Source organism: Leuciscus leuciscus, assembly GCF_965113295.1.
Source record: "Leuciscus leuciscus genome assembly, chromosome: 16".
NCBI lineage: Eukaryota > Metazoa > Chordata > Actinopteri > Cypriniformes > Leuciscidae > Leuciscus > Leuciscus leuciscus.
Window position 1 is genome coordinate 30,136,554 of NC_138740.1, and position 26,298 is coordinate 30,162,851.

Here is a 26,298-nt window from a genome sequence, read left to right on the forward strand (position 1 = left end):
TTTGGTTTCGGGCACTGGCAGAGGTGCCAATTCCATCAATTTCCATCAGATTGTAGCCACTAATGACCAGCTACGAATATCCAACCTGTGGGCAGTTTAAATGTAACGGGAGAACAGTGTTACATAAGACAGCTGGACGCCACCCAAGGGTCTATATACCCCGTTCCCCACCTTCAGCCAAGCTGGGACTGTTATAGATTAATGCTTTGTGAGATTGCACTGAGATTAGCCCAGATCTGATGCATGTTTGTTTATTTTCTGTATTGTTTGTATAGACGGAGGACCCTGCAATGGAGCGGCCGTACACATTTAAAGACTTTCTCCTGCGTCCAAGAAGGTCAGTGGTTATGCAGCTCTCACCAACACAGTACAAGAACTTTAGTGTTATATTTTTTTAGTTACAACAGTCTGATGTGTTGGTTTTGCACTTATTTACCTTATTCACTGGACTGTACGTTTGCTTCGATACAGCACATTTCAGAACGAAATGTGCAACTACCAAACTAACTCCAGTGAATCCCCTTAATGCTTTGTGGCTATAGTTACAGTCAAAGATTTTGCACGGGAACAGTTAATGCTTGTGCACTTTGCTATATATTTAATATACTCGTTGATTACTCCACTTGACTATACACTATGTCACTTTATGGATAAAATATTTTTTAAGAAAGATATTGAGGCTCTCAAAATATTAAAATAATTTCAAACAATTATTCTGCTTAAAGTCTGGTGTAATTAAGGTCTTACGGACTTAAGGAAAGAAAACAAAATATGTAAAAATGTTGATGTCTGTACTATATTTTACTGTACTCTGATGACTGTACTTGACTCTGTGATGACATGTTTTTATGTCCTGTAGTCATAAGTCTAGGGTGAAAGGCTACCTGAGACTGAAAATGGCCTACATGCCAAAGAACGGCGGGCACGAGGAGGAAAGCAGCGAGATGAGAGAAGAAGCTGAGGTAAAACCAACCCATTAACAGGAAGAATGGATATATTTGATCTCCTTTAAATGACTCCACTTCCCCTCAGCGTTCATCTCAAAAAGAAATTACTTCAGGTTTAAATCAGATTTTTTTTTTCTAGCAACAAAGATAGATTGGCATTTTTAATAAATTATATCATTAAAGCCTTATAATTTTTTATTTTTTTTTATAATAATTGGTTCAGACAATCAAATTTATAATCAACTAATTTAATCAACTAAAATTAATGAATATGAAATGCCAAAATGCAAGTAAATTAATAATATATTTATAACAAGGGCAGTGCCAAATTAATTACGGAACATTTTCAAAAGACAAAAAACTATAACTAAAACTTGACCTTATATAAAATAGTAAATGTCTAAACATGTTGATTTAAATTAGATGTGGAACGTTTGTGTGTAGATGTAGACCATCCAAGGTTATAGACCCTGGCACATTTCTATCTGAAAAGACACAATTAAATGTCTCCTTTCTTGCTTTCTCTCCTGCTTTTTAGTGATTTTTAGTGGCTTTTTATTCTTTTTATCGTCTCATCCCCACAGACTACTTGGCATTTTCCATTTTAAAGTATGCCATTTGGCTTGAACCGGTTGACAGTCTGGCATTTCCTTCCTTTAACTTTCTAGCTTCCTGTTCTCTGACTTCTATTCCCACTGTTCAGTTTTCGGTTTGGTTTAATATTTTTCTCTCTCTGCTAGTCGATAGTACAGTGTCAAAGCAACTGCAATGCTAATCATAACTTGGTGGACCAGGATTTTAAGATGGAACAGGATTTTAAGATTTAAATGGCACACTGACTTCAAGACGTATGACTTCCTTATTGAAATATTCTTGATATTAAAATGATCTTATCCCTTGTCCCTAGAAATATTCTCCCTAGATGTTTTTTTTTTATGTGTGGAAAACTTTTGGTGCTAAAATGATTACTTTTGTTGAACATCTGAGTCTTACTTACTCTTTTGTCTCTCAACTTCTATTTCTCTGTCTCTCACTTTCTTCTTCTCAGGGGTGGGAGGTGACAGACTCCGCAGATCCAGGTTCACAGAGACCTCAGCAGCTCCTGCCTCCACTGCCACCGGGCTGGGAAGAGAAGGTGGATAACCTGGGCCGGACCTACTACGTTAACCATAACAACCGCACAACGCAGTGGAAGAGGCCCAGTAGTGTGTATGTGACCTCTTTTGCCATTTATCAAAATGGTCTAAAAGCACATGTAAAAACAAGCAAAAACAATGAAATACTAAAATCAACGTTTTACAACATTTTTCTTTGTGACGTAAAACCTTGCCAGACTCTAATATGTGTGGAACAATTTTTATCTCCCCATCTGTGCTTTAGGGATGTGGTTTCAGAAACGGAAAATGATAATCAATTGCGGCAGATTAACCAGGAAGCCCACAGAGTTTTCCGCTCTCGACGGCACATTAGCGAAGACCTGGAAAATGAGCAGCTGGACATCAGGGACATAGACGACGTTAGTATTTAACCCCTGACCTCTGAGGCTATAACTTGAGCTAGATAGCATCATCATTTCTGTAAAAAACTTTTGCTTTTTTCCCCCTCATTGTGGTTAAAAATCATAAGAATATCAGATTATTTTTTTTCTTTCATATATTTAGTGTAATAAAAACATTATTCTGTTAGGTTCTCATGCATATCCTTCCTTTTTCAGTCATGGGAACCCATATCTGAGGAAGACCCAACTTTATTGACTGAAGGTCTGAACCATTCTCTGTCCGGACCCTCCTCTCTGGCGATGCCCCTTTCCAGCACTCCAGAAATCTCAGATGAAATCAGTCTTAGATTGTCTCTCGCTCCAGACACAAACGGAGAAATCCCAGGACCCAGCTCTGCTGTGGTAAGAAAGAAAAAAAGAAAAAAAAAGATCTGCTGCTTTCTATGTTAATAGATGTTATAAATACATCTTTAAATACAGTTAGGGGCCAAGTGATGTCCGTAGGGGATGTTTGTTTTTAATGACCCTACAAGTTTGATTAAACCATCAAAATATGAGGAAAATATTTCATATATGAGGGAAGAACAAAACACTTATGGTATTTAAAAAAAAAAAGCATAGAAAACCAAAAAGCTTACAGAAAAAAAAGCCTACATTGGTTATAACATAATATTTTGTTGTTACTCTCTTGTTTTTGCACAAGTTCTTTGTATGACAGCCTGGCCAAAATATGATGTCCGCACAATTTGGCATGTTTCATAACATTATCACAAACAAAACAATTGACTCCAAGCACAAGTGGCATGTTTTTTAGTCTACTTCAGGGTATTGTATTTGAAATTCTTGAAATTGTCATTAATGATGTCAGAACGAATAGCTGACTCTGAAGCACATCCACACATGTGTACCTCTGTACACTCATGCTGAATCACTCGGTGAATCATTGTGGAGGCAGCGCAGGGGTCTTCTGTAAACTTCTGTGAACAGGAGCCACTCAGTTTGGAAAAATCTCTCTTACTATGGCTTTGTTAAATTCTTTGCACTGGTTTGTCTCTTTTTGGTTTTCTTTTAGATTGTATTTTGGTTTTCTTACTTAGATTGTGGTTTTCACAATAAAATTGCTTAATACATTGTCCATTTGTTCAGACAATGTATTCTACATGTCCAGACTGATCTGTGCAGAATGAATTGTTACGTAGCTGAAAGTTCGCCTGAATGTTTAATAAACGAACATGCAAGGGGCCTAGGGATGTTGAAACTGAACATTTTTCCTCTGCTGATGCCTATCATGACATCTGCCGCAGTGCTGAATTCAACAAGCATATCAGATACATAAGCGCCAGAGGCATTACTGTATTTATACAATCATGCATATGATGTGTTTAAAATTGCTCAATCACTCACTCATCTACCATTAAATATATATCGAATGGCGCATGTGAGTGACGCTACTTAACTCATTGTATGAATTTGGTCACGTCGCATTTGAAATGACAAAAAAAAAAGTACCAGAAAGCAGTTTTTGAAAATAAATATATATATATATTATTTATTTATTTTCAACCACTGCTTTCAAGTAAATTTTTTGTCATTTTGAATGCGACGTGACCATATATATACATATGAAGACTTAAGATGCAAAAGCCTCTAAGTCCGTCTAAAGTTTTTGTTTAATATTAACATTTTTATCAGGCTCCTATGTATAGGTTATGTTTAGCTTTGGACGCTATTTAACTTTTTGTATGAATTTAGCCACATCCCAAATGGCAAAAAACTACTTAAAAGCTGTTTATATATAAAAAAGAAATGAATATATTTGTAAATATGAAATTATTTAATCATATCATAAGCAACTGTACAAATTTGAGTGAGAGAGGCCAAAATATTAGATTTTTGCTGGCTGTATGAATTTAGGGCCTGTACCACTTAGAAAATGGCCACTCAGATAGATATTAGATATTTATGTCTTTATTTATTTATAACCGTGTCTAATGCCTTTTTATCTCTTTCTCTCACACCAGCAGAGTCATCTTTCCTCTCGGCTACGCTCCTCTAGTATGACTGATGGAGTCAGTGATCAAACTCAACCTCCCACACCAACGGTACACCTACTTTTCTCCTCCTCACCTCTCCTTCTCACTGCATGTGGTGATTTGTTTTACTCACAGGACCGTATCATCTTTAACTTTTTTGGCTTCAAATCCTGTTGTCTCTAATGAACATCTTGGCTACCTTTGGGAATGACAATAATCTGACAGTAGGAATATTTGGTAACACTTTCAAATGCCCTATTTACTTCATTAAGACACATTCCTGTCTTAAATTTGATAATTTCAAAGAGGAAAAAAATGTTTGTCTTTGTAATTTTTCATCAAAATGATAAAATAAGCTCTCAAACAACTCTACTTTTTAAAGATGACATCATCACTTTTCATGATCTAGTCAATCCCACATGGAAACGAATCATTTCCCAACCTAGAGTTGTTAGAATGAGTTGAGAATAATAGTGTTGACTTTAATCAACTTTGGAGCCATGACATTCCTGACACATTGAGCCTCGGTGCTCGTTAAGGTTCAGGTCCGACATGGAGGATTTCCTGACAGTGTTTTCCATCTCTCACTAATATTATCCTCCCACTTTGTACTATATCTGTTGAATAAAATAAATAACACACATTTTCACATTGCATAATGCTTGACAGATCATCAATGCACATGCACAGGTAGTTAAAAATATCTTTAAAATTTGATTAATATATCAAATATATATATATATTTTTTTATAAATATATATATTCATATTTCACTGATGTTAAGCATTATATAATGTAAGTGACAAAATAGTCAACGTTATATAAAATGTCACCTGATGTTCACTCAGAAACGTATCACCTGTCTTTGTGTTTTTGTGTGCGTAATCTGTGTATGTCAAAGGATAATTCAGAGTGACTTATAGGGTATTATTAAGCTCCTAGGATTGATTTATTGAAGCTATAGTGGTGATTATGATGTCATCGGATGAGTTAACATGTTTCCATGGTGATAATGTGACTGTGGGAGTTCTGGAACATTTGACAGTGCAGCTTTCTCAGTAATGTTTGGAAAAAAAGTGTAAAAGAGTTGTAATCAATTGTCATTGCACAGGGGCATTTCCATTTACACATCGGTTTATTGATGGACATACACTTGTTAATGCTGATGTAGAGGAATTACACAGCTGTAACATCTCATAATGTTCCACAAACTAAGTAAAAACGTACCACTGAGAAAAGTCCTGCTCAAGTCATCCTTGTGATTGAGGTTAGGGTTGATAGTAACTAGTTCTTCCAATGTTTCATCATTGTTCTCGGGCTCGAATTGATATGGTAAAATCGACTCCATCGTTACTGTCCTTACAGTGTTGTACAGTCATTGAGAATTTATGAAGCCTCTGGAACTGAAATTCAGAAATGGTAATGGTCGTTTCGTTTTCGACACACGCTTTAAGCGGTAGACCAATCACAACAGACTGGGCTGTCTGACCAATCAGAGCAGAGTAGGCTCTTGGAAAGGAGGGGTTTAGAGAGACCGAACCTTCGAACAAACTGTTTCAGACTCTTTGAGAAATGAGGTGATGTGCAATGTATATTATGAGAAAATTAAAGGATTTTTTTGTCCTTGGATGCGTGTAAACCTATTGTATTTTCGTACTTTAACTTGGTTAATGCTGTAAGATGCATCGATGCACAAGAAAAACAGTGTGCTGTCTTTTTAAATGATTCTCCAAATGCTGTTTTACAGCAGATAAGCCACATATGGTAAAATTAAATGACCCGTGTGGATGAGGTCACCGTGTGAACTGCTCCTGTTTACATGAGACAGGAAACAGACACAGACACTGGATGTTTCACTGGAAGTCCACCACATCTTTGAAGCACTTTTGCTTCATTTAAAAGGCATGATTCCCAGCCTTGAGACGTAGGTATTTATTTTCAGAAAATTTCCTGCCGGCTGGTCTCACGGTGTGCTACGGTGTGCAACTTTTTGAAATTAGATTTGTGGAAGGGTTAAGAGGTTGGGTTAGTCTCTCTTCTGTTTTGGTGTCTATTTCATTATTGTATCATGGCATTTAGACCAGTGCATGCTGGGAATTTCCAAGATAAGATCTGGCAGCTCGCCCAATAACCTTGTGCAACGGATTAAGATCAGTTATTGAACCTTATAAAGGCATAAAGCAAATGTGATGCACACTCAATTTGGATTTACTTCTAAGCTCTGTATGATTTAGTTGTTTGTGGAGCTTTATTTATTTGAGTACTAGATGTACTGACAAGGTGTTCAGAACCATATCAACACTCGACTCTGGAGTTGTTCACCCATAAATGACAATTGTCATTATTTACTCATCCTCATGTCGTTCCAGACCTGCTGGAGTTTCTGTGTTACATGGAGCACAAACGGAGATGTTTTAATGAATGTTTGTTCTGCTCTTTTTCATACAACAAAATATCGTAACCTCTAAAAAAAAAAAACCAGTTATGTACCATAAAAGTAGCCCATACAATTCTCATGCTCTATATTCCATGTTATCTAAAGCCATTTTTTAGGAAAAGCCAGAATTGACACTACCTTTCAATCATTTGGGGTCGGTAAGATTGTTTAATGTTTTTGTCTCTTTTGTCTCTAAATGTCTCTTATGCTCAGCAAGGCTGCATTTATTTAGTAAAAACAGTAATAATGTGAAGTATTACTACAATTTAAAATAACGGGCTTTCTATTTTAATATATTTTAATATATTTTAAAATGTAAAAGCAAGGCTGAATTTTCAGCATCATTACTCCAGTCTTCAGTGTCACATGATCCTTCAGAAATCATTCTAATATGCTGTTTTTGGTGCTCAAGAAACACTTCTTATTATTATCAATGTTGAAAACAGTTTTGCTACTTCATATTTTTGTGGGAACCGTAATAAGTTTTTGTTTTCAGGAGTTTTTGATGAATAAGTCAAAAGAAAAGCATTTGTTTTAAATAGAATTATTTTGTAACTTAATAAAAGTCTTTGCTGTTGCTTTTGATCAATTTAAAGCATTCTTGCTGAATAAAAAGTGTTAATTTCAATTATTATTTTTTTTTTTACTTCCTGACCCCAAATTTACGGTCATATTGTATGGTTTTTAGATTTGTAATATAGTCAGTGTGTACTGCTTTTATGATACCCCTTTTGCCCTTCACAATATCTTTTGTGTTTTTCCGAAGAAAGAAAGTCAGACAATTTTAAAATGACATGAGGATGAGTAAATGATGACATGATTTTCATTTTTGGGTCAACCGTTCCTTGAAGTGTTATATCTGATTCCCTGAATTACTCTTACTCTTACTCATCTGGTCCAAGTTTTTGCAAGGCATCTCCTAGTGCCTGGGATTATTCTAAAGAGCAGTCTTAAAAGTACAAACTGTCCACCTGAATAGTTTGAATATAAAGTAGTCACATTAATCTTTTACCTCCACACTTCAACAACATTCTTGAACTTTGAACTTTGAAGGAGCGTTTCCTTTACGCTGGAAATAAAAAAACGCTTTTCCTCGTCCGCCTGAATCCGCTTTCAAATAGATGCCTTTTCCGTGCTCTCTCTGCGTCGCATCTACTTTGTTCTGACAAGAGGCCGGTTGGTTGGTGGCCCGGTTGTCTCTGACTGTGAAGTGCTTCTCAGAGCTGCAGATGAGGGATTTCGCTATAGTCACAGCAAATCTGTATGATATCAGCGTGGGCAGAGAGGTGGCATTTCCCCCACACTTCCTGTCCCTGTGTGCAAGGAGGCTGACATTTCACACCAGTGCAAATGTTCAATCATTACTTGAAAGGATGGCTAATAGGATTGCCCTGTTTGAGACGAGTGTCTTTTATTACATCCATATAAAAGCAGATGGAGAGCATTTCGTTGTCTGTCAGAGAGTTGAATCTTTCAACGTTTGAAATGTAAACTCTGTGTGCCAGTCGGATGTTAGTCCAGGTGGTGTTTCCTGAGTATTTTTACAGTTGGTGAGTCAGTAGGCAAGTGTGAGTCAGTTTGAAATGCTGATTATTATTATTATTTGTTTTAGTTTCATTTACATTTTGAATTAATTAAAGGAATGGTTCATGCAAAATAAAAATGCTGTCATGATGTACTGTCATTTTAAGACAAAAACAAAATGTTGATACTGTAATCATCTCTTATTTGCAAATTATGCTTTTTTTTCCCCTCCACAAATAAGCACCTGGGTATTTCATGCACTCTCTTATCATTCTTTAATCGAATCAAATCTCAATGTTTTCTCAAATCTAATTATTCAACAGTGATTTCATATTAAACCCACTCCCTGAGGTTCATCTAATCACATCTCGTTTGTTATTCCACTTTTTCGGGGTTGCTGTATCTTTACGTCACACTGCAGGGGCACCTCTCACAAAATCACCCCCTTCAGCTGTCAAAAATTACCTAAAATAACCAAAACCACCCTGAAATCAACCGCCCTCCCCTTCTCACCATTACACTTTCTGGCTGACCCTGTCCTTCCATTTTGCCCTCATTTCCCCTCTCCCACTGGCCCAAAACTGGGCAGTTGCCCGCCCCATCTAAAAGCAGCTGTTATTGTCCAGCAGAGCTCCCAGACCCGACGAACAAGAGCACAAACGGTCACAGGCGTTGAGGACACCATGGTAATGTCCACATGTTGTACTTTGTGTTCTCCTGTCTTCTTGGTTCTTCCCCGCCTTCTTTTTTTAAACATATTTTATCATATTAACATATTTTAAACATGCTTTTATATATTTTTGTATTTCATTTATTTTAATTTATAATGAGGTGGTTATTATTATTATTATTATTAAATAATAAAAAAGAATATAATTACATTTATTATTACTTATATTAATTTAATTTAAACAATTGTTTTTTATTTTTATTATAGGAGCTCTATTTTAAAGGTGGCACATCTCATTTCACAAATATTTTTACTTTTTTTTTTTTTTTTTACCAGTTTTTTCAGCATGTGTATGACCATAAAATTAGAGATTGTAAAGGTTTGCTTTACACCTCGACTCGTCCATCTTCACCCTAAATGTAAAGTCACCCAGACACATTTATCGGAGACATTTCAAACGTGTTCGTAAAACTATAAGTCATGTCACTTAGACCGGAGTGTGTTTTGTATGTTGTGTTGCTTAGGTGTTCTCGTGAGTGTGTTTATATCTACATTTGTGTCTGTGAAAATGTGTTAGTATTCTGACAGTATTCCCACAATCATCATATTAAATGTCATATCAGTTCACAAGGCTTCTCATACAAATATGACCCTGATATCACTGTCAGTCCTGTTACAATGAATTCATATAAATAGATTTCAATCTCTGCAAGTTTTTTTTTTTTTTTCTTCTCTTGGCTTCTGAATACACAAACTCATTTGTCCTTTCACTTTGTTCAGTCTCCATCGGCCTCCTATGCCCTGACCACACCAGGCCTTCCGCCAGGCTGGGAGGAACGCAAGGACCCCAAGGGACGAATGTACTACGTCAACCATAACAACCGTAGCACCACGTGGACACGGCCCGTTCTGCAGGTACGTAATCTAGCGTAGCCTAGCTAAAGCTAGCAGAGGTCTATTCTTCATCAGGTGTTTTCCAGCATCATCCACTGTCAAATCTGAGTGACTTTTATACGTTCCTTCTTTATGACCCATCTTTGTTTTACTGCATCAGTCTCATCATTTTTTATTGTTCTGCCTTTATCTGTTTGCATCTATGTTATTGTGTACTCATCCCTTCACAACGTCTGGATGTTGTTTGTTCTGGCAAGCGTTGTGTGTTCCCTTGATTTATGTATTGCTACTCTGGTCCCTCTTGATCTATATCTTATCGTCCTCTTCCTTGTCCTAGTAAACTAATTCTTCATCCTTTGTAGGATGCTCTCCATTTCTTTTTCTTTTTAAAACAGAACAGGTAAAATGGTTTATATAAAGAGGACCTATTATGCCCTTGTCTTGATTTTTGTTTTTGGGGTCTACTAGAATAATTTTCATGCTTGAATGTTTCATGCACATTATTTTTCACATGTTTTACATTGATGCAGCACCTCTCTTCACAGTCTGTCAGGAACACTCTGTTTAGTTCCTGTATCTATGGACCCCCTCCTTCCAAAAAGAGCAGTGTGCTCCGATTGGTCGGCTGGACGAACGTGTTGTGATTGGTCAACCGTTTCGAGCGTGTTTCGGAAATGACCATAACCACAACCACAAGTTTCAACATACTACTAACAGAGCTCAACTTGACCTAATCCCTTTTATTTTGCATATGTCTTAGGCAGAAGTTATTTAAATGAGGAATATTGTGAAGTGTATTTCTGGAAGAAAACTCAAGACTACAATCGAGACGTTTCATGGAGTTCTGAAAGTGCTTACTGATATAGACAATAACTCCCTTTGGAACGGGCTTTGTGACTTTGCAGATGTTTTTCATGCTCAAGCAGCAACATTACACACTATAGAAAGTTTAAAATGTAAAAAAAAAGCATAATACAGTAGGTCCTCTTTAACTGCCCTTCTGCTCTTTTAACTTTCTTAAAATATTCCAGTCATTTGTAAGCCTGACAGACCATGTTTGTCCCCATAATAAAAATAAACCTTACGGTTATTGATAATTTTCATCAGCTTAATTAGCCTTTGTTTCCTATTATATTATTTTAGACCTTGCTCTCCATTCTGGACCTTTGTAAACCTTGAATGCACTTTAGTTAGGCTCGTTCGCCCATATACCTGACCTTGTGGTGGCTAGCTAGCTAACCCTTCTCTTTGCCCAACAGCTCACTGAAGATGGAGCCAGTACCTCAGCTGCGGCAGCAGGGGGCGCTACAGCAGCCACACCCCCCGCTTCCACCCCTTCCTCCTCCAGCAACCATCTAATCGAACCACAAGTGCGCAGACCCCGTAGCCTCAGTTCCCCCACCGTCACTCTCTCTTCCCCAGTAGAGGTGAGAACATCCGTCAGTCCCTCTGTTCCACCCCTCACTTCCTTCTCACTTTCCCCTCCTCCAAGCTCCAGTCCATCTAGCATATGTTTGATTCATCTCAAACAGTCTTGGCTGTTCTTAACCAATGTTTTTATACAAAGTTTCAAGTGTCAAGTGTTACACAAATGTCGGTAAGATTTTTTAATGTTTTTGAAAGAAGTCTCTTATGCTCACCAAGGCTACATTTGATTGATCAAACATACAGTAAAACAGTAATATTGTGAAATATTATTACAATTTAAAATGGCTGTTTTCTATTTTAATATATTTTAAAGGTAATTTAATCCCTTGTTGGCAAAATAGAATTTTCAGCATCATAACTCCAGTCTTCAGTGTCACATGATCCTTCAGAAATCATTCATATATGCTGATTTGGTGCTTAAGAAACATTTATTATTATCAAAGTTGAAAACCGCTGTGATTGCTGAATATTTTTGTGGAAAACATAATACCTTTTTCAGGATTCTTTGACTAGAAAGTTCAAAAGTAAATATTTTTTAAATATTACATGTTCCTACTGTCCCTTTTGATCAATTTTATGCATCCTTGCTGAATACAAAATATAAATTTCTTTCAAAAACACTAATTTCTCATTAAATATTTCTCATTTTATTTTTTTGACATTTGTACAGTACATGCCGTATTTTGCTTTGCTTTTCCTTGCAAATTAGCGACACACAGTGCAGGTTATTGTGTCATTTGGCTTAATGTGAGGAATGTTTATTATATGTGTTGACATGGAGTTCTGAAGAAAAAAAAAGATTCCTTCTAGATAAACTTCTGAGGTAAAGGTTGTTTGCACACAGCTCGAGTCTTGACAGATGTTTTCTTGTGTTTGTGCATCTTTGATTTGAATCATGTCACTGGGACAATTGAGATTCAGAAGATCATTTTGTGCAGTTGATTGCCATATGTTTATTACATTTGGTGCTAGACAAGTGTTAATGTTGAACTTGGGTTTCACACCTGTTTTGTTTCCATTGCGACTGTGCAGTGTAATATAATCACAATGTCCACACACAGTTGGTCGAGATAGGAAATCAGAATTACGTTCATTGCACACTGCCACTGGCTTCTTTTAGGTATGAACAGCTGAGGCAAATGATTAGCCCTTGTATTATGCGTGGATAAGTTTTAATATGAAAGTCTGATGTCCCAAAAGCAAATTTAGTCGAGAGACAATTTCCTGACCTATCTGCTCCAGACCTTTCAATTCAGGGTAATTGAATTCACTTCGATTTACAGTAAAGGAAAAAAAGAATAATCCCGTTATTTAGCTTAGTGCCATTATCAGTCGTCATCTTGTTCTCTTACAGCTGCCAGCAAACCCTTTTTTGTTATTTGTTTTATTAAATGTTTCTAAGACTAAATGCTAAGGTAACCTTAATGCTAATTCCAAACAGCCATACTTTCTTGAAAATGCTGATGCAGATAAAAGGGTAGTTGGGTACCTTAGGTTAAGTTAATGTCATCTACTACACAGATATACATATTCAATTATATTTTTCTTAGGGATGCGCCGAAATGAAAAATCTGGGCTGAAACTGAAAATTCAGGATGCACTTGGCCGGAAACCGAAAATATTTTAATAATCAATTAATATATTTTAAATGTAATTTATTATTATATCAAACTTATTTAATAATCAATACTCAAATAGCTCTAACTGAGTTGTTGGCGTAAGGCAGTTTTTATATCAACTTTTTAATAACAGATTTGTTTCTACTCCGTGGAACTTGTTTCTAGTTCATTGGTAAAATATGATATAAAATATATTTAAACGACAATAAACTGTAACATATATGTCTCGGATTGGCCATTGTGTTCATGTGCTTAACATATGTCTGTAATTGACTGCAACGATCAACGCTTCAAAAACATGTTAATAGACATTGATGACACAAATGTCTATTTACAACATGTTTTTGAAGTGTTGAACATTGTAGCCAATCACAGACATATATGTTGTGCGTGTGAACACATTGACCAATCAGAGACATGTTGAGCGCGTGAATGCAATGGCCAACTAGAGGTGGTTAAGAATCCGTTCAACGGCGCTCAAAATGCTAGAGGGAAATGCTGGTATCGTCACATTTTTTAAATTTCAGTACCGACTTGGTACCGAAGTCACGCATCAACAGAAAACAGCACCGACTTCCCTAATTTTTGCACATTATGAAATCACGCTAGAATACTTGTTTCTGATTGGTCAGTTGCTGAATTCTGATGTATATTGCATAGTACCAATAGGTGAGTAACATTTTCAATCATAAGAATTTCGAGGGGTGCCAATAATTGTGGCATATGTTTTGAAGAAAACATTTAATTCCTTCACTTTTTCTCTACAATTTTTTTTTCAGTTAAAGTTTCGATTTTTGCAGTGGTTGGACAGTAACAAAGTATCTTCACTTCGTTACTGTACTTGAGAACATTTTTCAAGTATCTGTACTTTATCAGAGTATTTTTATTTCGAGAAACTTTTACTTCATTCCAAAGCATAATATCATAAAAACATATCGTTCCTTGTTATTTCTAACTGAAGAAATAGCCACGCGATAGCGATGTCCGATTCATGAATGAGCTCCAGTGAACCTAGTTTTTCCTAATTTTTTAAATAGTATATGGTATATTATTTCACTTGTTTGGAAACTTGAATGATCAGTAACTTAAATTTATATTTTGAGTATATTGAAGTTTAATGTTTTGATACTGTATAATAAGTTTTGGTTCTAAAATAAAAAGTTTGCTTGTTTGCAGATCAATATTAAATGTCTGCTCTAATCTTTCTTATTAGTGCTGACTAATGATTCATCTTACTAGTTATTTCTAGAATAAATAATAAACGTGGTTCATCGATTTAGTACTTTTTACTTTTAATACTCAAGTACATTAAAATTCAAGTACTTTTGTACTTTTACTCAAGTGAAAATGAGTACTTTTACTGGAGTCATATTTTATTAGGCTATCTGTATTTTACTCAAGTACTTGATTTGTACATTTCATCCACCACTGGATTTTTGTGAATTTTTATTTTCCTTCAAATAGGGACACATGCGATTCACACACACATATACTGTCTATTCACATATGATGAGAGGATTTATTGTAGTATTTACTGTCAGAATGGCAACTTGGCATTTTTATTAATTTTATTAATTTATTAATGCTCCCCAGAAACTGCAAAAATTCTTTGAAGACTTTTAATAAATAGTAAAACATCTTGGGATGTGTTTTTAATCTTGCCACAGGCTTTCAGGAGTTTTCCTTATTCGTGATTAATCACAAAGTTGAATTGAGCAGCTGTTGTTTGTATCAAGTTTTAATATACTCATCACCATTTGCGTGTGCGTGGAGGGAACAGGGCTGTTTTCTACCCCCGCTTTGTGAATTCGTATCAGTTGACGCTCCTGAATCGAGGGGTAGGGGCAGCTGTCCGTTTGCTTATCGTGGAACTCGCCAAAGTGTCACCATTGCCAAAAAGAAGTTTAATCTCTCAAACAGCCATGACTTCATAGTTTCCTTCTGTTCTATTGCTCTAAATCCATGTCTGACCTTAAACCTGCTTCTTATTTTGTTTTTATAGTCCTTTGTTCTGAGATATATATATATATATATATATATATATATATATATATATATATATATATATATATATATATATATATATATATGTATATGTATGTATGTATATATGAATGAAGAGTTCAGATGCAAAAGCCTCTAAGTGCCATCTGAAGTTTTCTTCTAGAATTATCATTTTTATCAAGCTCATATATTTAAGTTCAGTAATTTCACTTAAATGGCAATGAAAATTACCTATTAGTTGTCATTTAAGTGAAATTACTGAACTTAAATATACGAGCTTGATAAAAATGATAATTGTAGAAGAAAATTTCAGATGGCACTTAGAGGCTTTTGCATCTGATCTCTTCATATATATACCGATAATATAATATAATATAATATAATATAATATAATATAATATAATATAATATATAATATAATATAATATAATATAATATAATATAATTATATTTATATTTATATTTATATTTATATATAATGTTATGGCAATATTTTTTTATATATTAGCAAGTATAGCCATAAAACATTATTCATGTTAGTGGGAATAGCTTTAAACAGGTAATTCTAGTGATCCTGAAAACCTATTGTGCTATACTAATTGCTGGTTACCACTGGAAATGATTTTGATCACTAATTTTTTTAAAAGCATAAAAAATAAATAATATTATTATAAATAAAAATATATTATAATATAATATATAAAAGAATAAAAATATATTATATTGTAATATTTTTATATATATATTATAAAATGAATTCTTTGTGATGCTTCTTACAAACTGAATCCAAAAAATATGAATCCACGGCAACAGACCACATATACTATTGATAAAGCCCAAATTGTAATTTAATCCAGAACTTTCCTTTGAAAATTGCAAACAATTTAATCTGTCAAGATGGGCCTCAGCCAGAGCTAATGGCCTCCGCTGTGAAGAATGACTTTGCTAATGGAATAAACAATAGCTCTTGTAGCTAATCTGCAGATGTTGCGGATGGGGGGAATAAGTGTCTTATGTTTGCTCTCATAGCAATTATTGCTAATTACAGCCACACACTTCCGTGCAAAAAACATGGTAGCTAACAATAAAGGCATGGGGCTGCCTGGTGTGGAATTGATTAAAATCCCTGTGCTTCTTTCTGACTCTGCTTGTTTTATGATAATATACAGCAATATATTTTAGCTGTTATATAATATATATTATTTATATTATATATATATTATATATCTAGAATCTAGATAGACAGAGAGATATAGACAGAGAGATATAGACAGAGAGATATAGACAGAGAGATATAGACAGAGAGATATAGACAGAGAGATATAGATAGATATATTATATGTATATATTATATAATAACTATATGCTGTAGACTTGTGGAAGTGCTGTTTCTATTTTTTTTACTAGATGTCTGTGAAGAAGAATATAAAAGTTCCAGTAAAGCGATAAGCTTTTGAAAAAGAAAATATCCCATTTTAATTTACATTTCTTTGAACTTTGATAGACTTTGAGCTGATTCATTGTAGTTCATGTTCTAGAGTTATTAACACTTATGGAACACAGTTATATTGCTTGTTCTCATCTTGTTTCCTTTGCTAGTTTAGCTTTTAGAAGGAAAGAATACCCAGAATTCATTTGTCAGATAAGCAATTAGGACTAATCACATGACAGGTGGTACATTTTCCACGTCTGAAGTCAGATGATCTGTGGAATATTAGGTAAACATTTCACAAAGGTTTGAAAGTTTACAGAAAGTAATATGGGTTTGTGTTTAAATGATCAGTTACACAGGGCCATGTGAATTTTAATTAAAGAGCTGAAAGGGAAACATTTGTTTTGGGGGGGAAAAAAAAGTGAGAGGGAGAGAAAAGAAGAGGTGAAAGTTGTGCGCTAATTAAAATTTTAGCAGGATTAAATAACAGTGTGCCGTCTCATTTACACGTTCTGCATTTTCCAAATCTTTTACACAAAAGTCTTTCTTGCACAAAAAAATTCTAATTAGTTACACAAAAAAGCTGTAAAACCTAAACAACGGAGTCTGATAAACGTTGACTCTGTTTCCTGTTGCAGGGAGCCAATAACGCCCAGATACGGCGAGCCGTAAAGGACACGTTTTCCAACCCTCAGTCCCCCCAGCCTTCTCCCTACAGCTCACCTAAATCCCAGCATAAAGCAAACCAGAGCTTCCTGCCCCCTGGATGGGAAATGAGAATAGCGCCCAACGGACGGCCGTTCTTCATTGACCACAACAGCAGAAACACTACATGGGTAAGACAAACACTCACAAAAAATCTGTTGCAAGTTAGTGGCTGCGTCCGAAATCGCATACTCTCTTGAGTGTGTACTTATTTTTGATACTTATCAAAAAGTGGCCTCATGGGATATATGCACACTTCAGAATCTCACCAGAAGTAGTAGGTCATTCGGGTACTTTTTGCCATTTTGAATTTGGACCTAATTCTTTTGTCACATACCTTTTTTTCCCTACTATATAGTACGGAAGTATGCGATTTCAGACGCAGCCAGCCACTGTTTTCCTCACGGTAAGGGCAATCCCAGAATGCATTGTGATGAGCTCTGAGGAAACAAATGCAAGCTGGCCATGAGTGAAGAGAGATTAAATGTTGGCTATAAATATTTCCATAAATCACTAACAAATAGCAAATGAATATGTTCTGTTCTACACAATATTTGTGTGCTATTTATTTTTATTCCTAGTATCACGCTGTTATTTTAGTAGCACGGTAATTGCAAACTCTGTTGTGGTCATAAGGTCATGCACTATATTTTGCACGTTTGTTGCTGGAGCACAACAGCTCTTTAGGTTTTGGAACGGAGCTCGTTTCATTTGCTGACGTAACTATGCTTTATGCGCAGATGTGATCATCTATTTATATCATCACTAAGCATTTGTTTACTACGATACAAATACCATCAGGAGTTTGACCTGTAGCTTGACTGGTTGATTCTTCTCATGACTTTATACACCTGCATTTTCTGCTTGCAGCTGCAGTGTTTTGAGCTTAACAGTGTAATAATTATTATTATTATATTATTGTTGCTGTTGTTATGCATGTTTAATGAATCATGAATATTATTCTTATTATCATATATCATTACTATACTTTTATTACTTAATGTATATCATTTATTAATAATTATATTGTTATTTTATTATATTAATTATATTATTGTTGCTGTTGTTGTTGTTGTTATCCATGCATAATGAATCATGAATATTATTTTAATGAATCATATTATCATACTACGGAAGCCCTGAACCGCAATGTAAAAAAGATACGAAAAATTCCGTAAAATAAATAAATAAATGTTAGCATTTCGAGAATAAAGTCGAAATAAAGAATATATAGTCGAAATGTTTTGAGAATAAAATCGAAATATTTCAAGAATAAAGTCTAAATATTTCGAGAATAAAGTCGTAACTTTATTCTCAAAATGTTTCGACTTTATTCTCAATGCTTGATTTATATAAAAAAAGTTATGTTGCGGTTCAGGGCTTCCGTATCATACAGCATATCATATTTTTATACTTTTATTACTTAATGTGTATAATTTGCAAAACATTAGTCTTCCATTAGGGTTATTTATGTAAACTAAAACCATTACTTCATTACTTTATTTTAACAAAAATGAGAAATGTTGACTGCAACTAGCTAAAATAAAATACGTTTTTTTTATATTTGATTTTATTTCAGTTAATGTTTATTTTATGTAGTTTAAGTTAAAATACTAGTAAAACTTAAACTAAATAAACTAAAACATTTTAATAACTATATAGACATTTTAAAAATAACTAATGAAAATAACAGAAACAACTAAACGATATTTTTTTTAATTTTTTTTTAATAAAAACAGAAAATAAAAACGAATAAAAAATATATAAAACTGTAATAGTATGCCAATAATCAGTCCTTAATACAAACAGCCAAGTTATTATTATTATTATTATTATTTTGTTATTATTATTATATTTAGTGGTTGCTGTTTCATCAAATGTTTAAAATTTAGATCTGATCTGGGGGTTTTTTGGGGGGTTTTTGTGTTGTGTTTCGTTTACCTGCGTTAAGATGCATGAAAGGTATTTGGGTAACAGACTTGTACACACACACACACACACACACACACACACACACACACACACACACACACACACACACACACACACACACACACACACACACACACACACACACAGAGACAGTCTTGCTCACAATTGCACACTTCAGTGCCTCACTCAGTATCTGGAGAGAGGCCCTGGGTGATGCATGCATGATCCACTCAGAATCACTGTGCCACCTGGTGGCTGGCAGAGGAACTGCAGCTTTCCTCCAGCGCCCTAATTTCCCCCAGCACAGACTCGCCTTTGTCCATTTCTGTGTCAGATCAGATGTATTGTGTCCTCTATGGAGGTTCTTTGTAATTGGTTTAAAATGAAAACAAATTTATTTTTATCTTCCAGGCATTATTAAGTGTGTTTTTTTCCCCCCACCATTGTTTAAAATAGTACATGGTGATTTACAAAGTATGTATTTTATTAAATTCTGCTAGTGGTTTTAAAATGTCCACGAGAAGACTTACATTTCACTAGGCCTATGTGTAATTACTGTATAATGTAATTACTATGTGTAATTACTATGTGTAATTATTGCATAATTGCTGCATATGATTCTGTAATCTCCCCATGGAGACGTAAAAAAAAAAAAAAAAACACTATCATTCCAAAATTACTCTCAAATCACTACAAAACTGAATTTTGGCAGCAGACAGTGAATGCAATTTACTGCTAAATGAGGATAAAACCTTCTGGGAAAATCTGAGCATGTGTCAACCTCTCTTTCTTTTCTCTTTCTCTCTTTTCAGGAAGATCCACGCTTAAAGTATCCCGTTCACATGAGGACAAAAGCATCCCTAGACCCTGGTGACCTCGGCCCACTTCCTGTGAGTATAAAAGGAGTGACGTTGAGCAGTATTACCCACAATCCCGAGCTCTTTCAACAGCCTCGCCTGACATGTGTCCTTGTTTGTGACACTGCAATGCACGATCATGAAACCAACAGCCATATTACACAAGAATCGTGAAACTAATTCAATCTGCAAAGCAAAAAATAGGATTAAGTCTGACAAAACAGCTGCAACGAATGACACAACAAAAGGAATTTGACTGGGGTGTTTCATGGATTTCTTTGTTATTAAACTACATTCTCAAGCCTAGTTATTTAACACTGATGCACAGAACAATGCTACAAAAATCTGACATTGGATTAGCTCATGTGAGATCATTTCTTTTTTGATTTATCGTTCTACGTGTCTAAGAACAGCCCTAAAGTCTGGCCTCGATAAGTGCCAAAATTGCCTTTGGCAAGTCAATGCAATGTTCGCCAGTTGGATGGTAACTTTATAAGGAACTGCAACATAATACAATAACAGAGATATGCAAGATTCATATCAGACACAATCAAAGCATTTACTAAGGAAAACAGCTGTTGTGACTTATTGTGTAGCGAAGTTACATTTTTTTTCTTTTCTTCAGAACTCCATGGCTGCGTTTACACTGCAAGTCTTTAATGCACAGATCGGATCTTTTGACCACTGTCCCGCCCTGTTTACATTCACGTTAGACATGCTAGACTTGTATCTGATATCTTTACATTAACTCTCTGGGGTCGTCGAACGTGCCGGCTCGTTTTGGTGCAATTTTTTTTCCATATAGCAGCAAAATCGACTTAAAATACTCTGTCATTTTTTGTAGAGTAATACTGTACATCATTCGAAAATGTAAAAGGGTCTGCTCTCACAATAACGACAAAACTTTGTGCTTTTGTAAAATAAAGGAAACCAACAGGGTGCGCTTTCTGCCGTCTCACTCTCTGTGAATTTCTTTGGCGCATCACAAAAATTAATCAAAACTCAGCGAATACTTGTCACACAGACATGAGTCTTTAGAAAGCTTAAAGTGTCTACTTTTAAATGAAGCAATTCATATCAAAAACAAATATTCTCTGTTTATGTAATCCGTATGAAACCAACGAGAGGTCAAATCTTTAGCGTTCTAAAAATAATTCCTGCTAAAAATTATTATGTTTTTGAACACTTTACTATGTGACTTGGTTAATCCTCAGGGTTTTTAATTGCCGCACTAAAATTATTTACATAATTCACGTCGGGGTAGCCATGATTATTTCCCAGCGTGGAAATAAGTTAAAAGCTGTCATGGATTTTTGCAGTGCAAAATCTGACTGAACAGATATAGATCGGAAAATAACTCATTTTAGTTTATTTTATCTACGGCTCATTAGACCTAGAATTCTGAACTAAAGTAACGTGGTAAGTTTTTTTGTAATGAATTCGAATGAATAAATGAGAGAGAGAGAGAATTACAGCGAAGTTATCACCTCATTGCTGAAAAATATAATGTAGCTTTCAATAGCGAACCATAGTTCAGAGGTTGAAAACCAGTTTCTATTCTCTTAACTATGAAGGGGGAAATTTTTTTTATTTTAGTTTTCGTGCCAGCACATACAGGCACATTAATATTCATAATAGAACACTTCATAATACAACATTAACAAGCTATCTTTGTGTCCAAACATGTCACCCTTGCCTTGTGGTTGGCTTGGAATTCAAAAGGGAATGGGATATACGTGTTTAGACGCAGGTCATATTTCCAGATATTGGATATGTACAGTATCTGATTTAAAACCACATTTGGAAGTAGTTCAGATCGGATGCGGAAAAATCTGATCTTGTGTGGATTTTTGTGTTTACACATGTGCAACAAATTCCGATCTGTGTCAGATGTCAGTAAAAAAAATTTGATTTTTTGTGCCAGTGTAAACGCAACCCATGTGTCAACATACGTGAAATGTTTCTCAAATTAAGCGGATAAAAATGGAAATATGAGAGTCAAGCTGCTCGTACTGCTCATTTTTACAAGTCTCATTTCACCTCAGAGTCTGGCTTATCACAAGAACCTTTTTCAAATATGCAAAACATAAAACATTCTAAATAATAAATAATCCTGTTGATGAGAAGACAAATATATTTTTTTTTATTTAAAGTAATGTTTATATTTAAAAAATATATGTAAAAAAAAGTTGAAATTAATTTTGAACCCTGAAAATAATGCATCCCTGGTGATTTTGTAGCACAAAACTATCACCAGTGAGCACTTAATTTTTTTTATGCGTGTATGAGAACAATTTGTCTTGACGCATCTTTCGTTAAGCAAGAAAGAGTTGGTGCAATATGCATCTTGCATAAGATTTTGAAGAAACTGATTTTTTTTTTTTTCACCTTTGAAACACACCTTAGATTCTGATGTTTGGTAATCGCACCTTCTCTTCTCAGGTTTTCAGTGAGAATACGTGCCAGGAACTAACCTGCATACAGGGACTTATCTAATAAACATCTATTTTCATGCATGATTTCATGTAATATTGAAATTTCCATATGCATGTTAAAAAAAAAGAACATTTTAATATATGCAAAAATATGCATTGCTGTGGCTTCAAAACATAGATTTTTTTAATCAAATATCTAAAATATACTTTCCACCTTTGTCCATCAGTTATTTTAGTATTATTATTATTATAGTACTTATTAATATATATATATATTTTTTTTATTAGTTTTAGTACATTTTAGTATTTCAACCTAAACTTCTTTCAATTAATTACCAAAGCAACATCACTAGTTCTCGTTTAAGGTTATCTAATATTTGTTTTATTTTATTTTATTTCAGCTTTCAGTTAACTAAAACAATGTTTTTAGTTAACATTAAAAACACTGATATATTATCACATTTTGTTATGATTTTTCTTCTTTTTTAAACGCTATCTAAATGATACCCTCTGCATTTACTGTAGTGCTGCTGTCTCACAAGCTGGTGGTGTGTGTGTGTGTGTGTGTGTGATTTCTCTCTGGTCTTTCGGTGGCGTGGGGGAACGTGATGCGCTCTGCGCTCGATGCTGTTTGTGGCAGAATCTTCCAGAGGAGGTCGGTCCTCTCTCTGCCTGCGTGTTTTCCTGCCTGCCCACCGAACTCTCCACCCCTTCTTATCATTGCTGGCATGGATGACTGTGCCTTTTCCCGCTTTTGTTTTATTCCCTCTTTCACTCTTTCTGTTAGTCGTCTTTGTTAGCCTTTGCTTTTCTTGTTCTGATTTTTTTCAGTCTCTCTATAGAGCTCAATATTGACTGGCCTTGGTTCCAGAAGTATTTTTTCAGAATATTCTTCAATAAGTTTTATGCCTTGAACCAAACCAACAAGATAAATCATAACGTGTTTCAGAGTAAAAAAATATTTGATAATAAGGAAAAAGACAAAGGTTAATAAATTAAAGTAATTAATTAATGAATCGCAATAACTGGTACCAATAAATGAACAGCATATGTACTTTTATTTTATTTGTATTTTCTTGCGTAGGTCAAACAGTATGCAAAATTCAGAAAATAGTATTGTCTGAATAGGAAAATGTACTGGTTTGTAAATGCAGAAACGGCAGGAAAAGTCTGATTTATCTTACACATGGATTGAAAAACTGGGCCAAGTATTGAATAAATGGTAAATTCATTTGAAACAAAATACAGGTTTTTGGTTTGCGGCCCACCTGATAAGAACCATTGCTTTAAATGGCACTGATGTTATATGCTAATGTAAAGCTACATTCACTCTACAATTCCAGAACTCTTAGTAGGTGTTTTGAAAGACATTGTTGCTAAACTTACTATCCGTAACTTTGGATACCTTGAATTTTTACTTCCAGAACCCTTCTATTAAGCTCTATTTTTCAGTTTTCTATTTGTCTCGGTTCATCTGTCTCTGTCATTCCTCCTGTGTACTGTTTTTCTTTATTTTTCTCTCTGCATGTATCTCTTTCTGGTTGTGTTGACCATCCATCCATCCATCCATCCATCCATCCATCCATCCATCCATCACGTGCATCCATCCATCATGTGCATCTATCTACCTATCCATCCATCCATCATGTACATCTATCCATCCATCTATCCATCCATCTACCTATCCATCCATCCATCCATCATGTGCATCCATCCATCACTTGCATTCATCCATCCATTCCTTCCCTTGCATCCATCCATCCATCCATCCATCCATCCATCCATCACGTGCATCCATCCATCCACCCATCCATTGCATGCATCCATCCATATCCATGCATCCATATCCATCCATCGGGTGTATCCATCCATATCCAACGCGTTCATCCATCTGTATCCAACGCATCCATCCATCCATCCATCCAGTGCTTCATTCAATACCAGTTTTGGTTGATGCCCGTTCAGCACGAGAGCCATGGTGTCGCGCCTGTCTTCATTGCTGGCTCACAGTCTCTCAGTCGTGAACGAAGGTCTTGTCCCCTCTCCGGATCCCGTGTGTGGGTCGTTAAACCGCTTCCCTTGATGTTGTGGGTTATGAATTGTTGGATGTGTCTCCCTGGCTGTGATTTTTGTCAGGCCTGGCAGTTGCCCGTAATGTTGGTATTGACGTGGGTTTGCAGGTCTCGGGGTCTCCGCTCTCAAAAGAGGGACAGTATGTTAATGCGAGTGTGTGTTTGTCAGAGCGAGAGTGTGTAACAAACTCTCTTCTGCATGCCAGTGGAACCCTGTCGTGGAAGCTCTCCCACACTGAACTGAGGAATCTTCATATCTTTCTGTTCCTTTCTCCCATCACATTATCTGTTACAGTTATTGTGTTGGTGAATGAGTGGTTTATCAGGCCTGGTGGTCTCATCTGGATTATTTTAACATCTTTCTTTCTCTCTCTGAATCTCCACAGCCTGGGTGGGAGGAACGAGTGCATGCAGACGGAAGAACCTTTTACATTGACCACAGTAAGGACATTCATTTGTTGACAAAATAAGCAGACACATCTGGAGCAGGGGGGTTTAAATTGAGGTCCAGGGGCTTGCAAGGGTCCACAGAAAAATTTTTTTGGAAAACCTATTTCAGCATGTTAATTTTATGCATTAAAAAAAAAAATATATATATATATATATATAAAAATAATTATAAACTCTTTTAGAAGGATTTATGCATTTGGCAGATACCAGTATTCAGAGTGATTTAAAAGTTGAGAAAAAAGACAAATTATAAATGTTTTTTGTTGTTGTTTTTTTATCAAAAATATAGTAGAAACAGTAATATTGTGAAATATTATTACAATTTAAAATGCTCTATTTTTGACGTTTTAAAATGTAATTTATTCCTGTTATGTCAAATCTGAATTTTCAGCATCATCACTCCAGTCTTCAGTGTCACACGATCCTTCAAAAATCATTCTAATATGCTGAAGAAACTTTTCTAATTATTATCATTATTAAAAAACAGATGTGTTGCTTAATATTTTTGTGGAAACCGTGATATCATTTTCAGGATTCTTTTATCAGTAGAAAGTTCAAAAGAACAGCCTTTATTTTAAATATAAATATTATATATGAAGACTTCAGATGCAAAAGCCTCTAAGTCTGTCTAACGTTTTTCTTTAATATAATTTTTTTTATATCAGGCTCCTATCTATAGGTTTCTATCTAAGTACCAGCATTTCTGAATAGGCTGAGGCTGGGATTTAGTGATTTTGAAGTGAAAGTATTTGATGAACGTATTACTTTGTGCGGAGAGCATTCACTCAATATTATTATCAAATTTTTGACATAGGTGGCTTTTAGAGGCTTTTGCAGCAGAGGTCTTCATATATAGAGATCACTATATACTTTGTTTAGAGTGCAGCATATTTTGCCGTCTACCATTGAGAACAATAATAATCTCACCTACCTTCAGTTATACACACACAGTAAAGCAGGTTTCAGTCACAGATATGCTCAAGTTTCTATTTGTTATTTTGTTTCTTTATTCTGTGCTGTGTGATCAATAATTATTTAGATGTTTAAGGTAACACAAGTTGTGAGATCATTTTACTCATGCATCAATAAACTCGGACATGCCTTCAGTGCCTGTCGCGCTCCACAAACACAGGTGTGTTCAACCACTGCTGAATCTGCTGCTCCGGTCGATACACACCTGTTCTGTCTGTCAGCTATACGCATTCACAAACGACCTCTAGTGTTTGCATTGTCCAGTGGTGGGTGTAGTGTAAATATAATCTGGATCAAATAACACTTAAAATGATGCAGTGAGCTAATGAAGTTCCACTTCTCCCTCTCAGACACCAAAAAAACACAGTGGGAAGACCCTCGCCTCCAGA

General features: G+C 35.2%; 1 protein-coding gene across 11 annotated transcripts in view; it reads left to right on the forward strand.

Annotated features, from left to right (window-relative positions):
* nedd4l (NEDD4 like E3 ubiquitin protein ligase) overlaps positions 1-26,298 on the forward strand; it is a 79,745-nt gene that overhangs the window by 43,271 nt on the left and 10,176 nt on the right. For 4 of the 11 annotated variants that reach the window (XM_082140352.1, XM_082140344.1, XM_082140343.1 and 1 more), the window contains 13 exons: positions 276-337; positions 860-962; positions 1,996-2,156; positions 2,328-2,463; positions 2,662-2,847; positions 4,467-4,547; positions 9,066-9,125; positions 9,890-10,024; positions 11,263-11,430; positions 17,125-17,322; positions 19,936-20,013; positions 24,874-24,928; positions 26,260-26,298. The exon at positions 26,260-26,298 is cut by the window's right edge and continues 20 nt beyond it. In XM_082140352.1, coding sequence (XP_081996478.1) covers positions 276-337; positions 860-962; positions 1,996-2,156; positions 2,328-2,463; positions 2,662-2,847; positions 4,467-4,547; positions 9,066-9,125; positions 9,890-10,024; positions 11,263-11,430; positions 17,125-17,322; positions 19,936-20,013; positions 24,874-24,928; positions 26,260-26,298 — 1,462 coding nt within the window. The remainder of the gene's footprint in view (positions 1-275; positions 338-859; positions 963-1,995; positions 2,157-2,327; positions 2,464-2,661; positions 2,848-4,466; positions 4,548-9,065; positions 9,126-9,889; positions 10,025-11,262; positions 11,431-17,124; positions 17,323-19,935; positions 20,014-24,873; positions 24,929-26,259) is intronic. The other 7 variants (XM_082140353.1, XM_082140346.1, XM_082140345.1 and 4 more) reach the window with 5 other exon arrangements.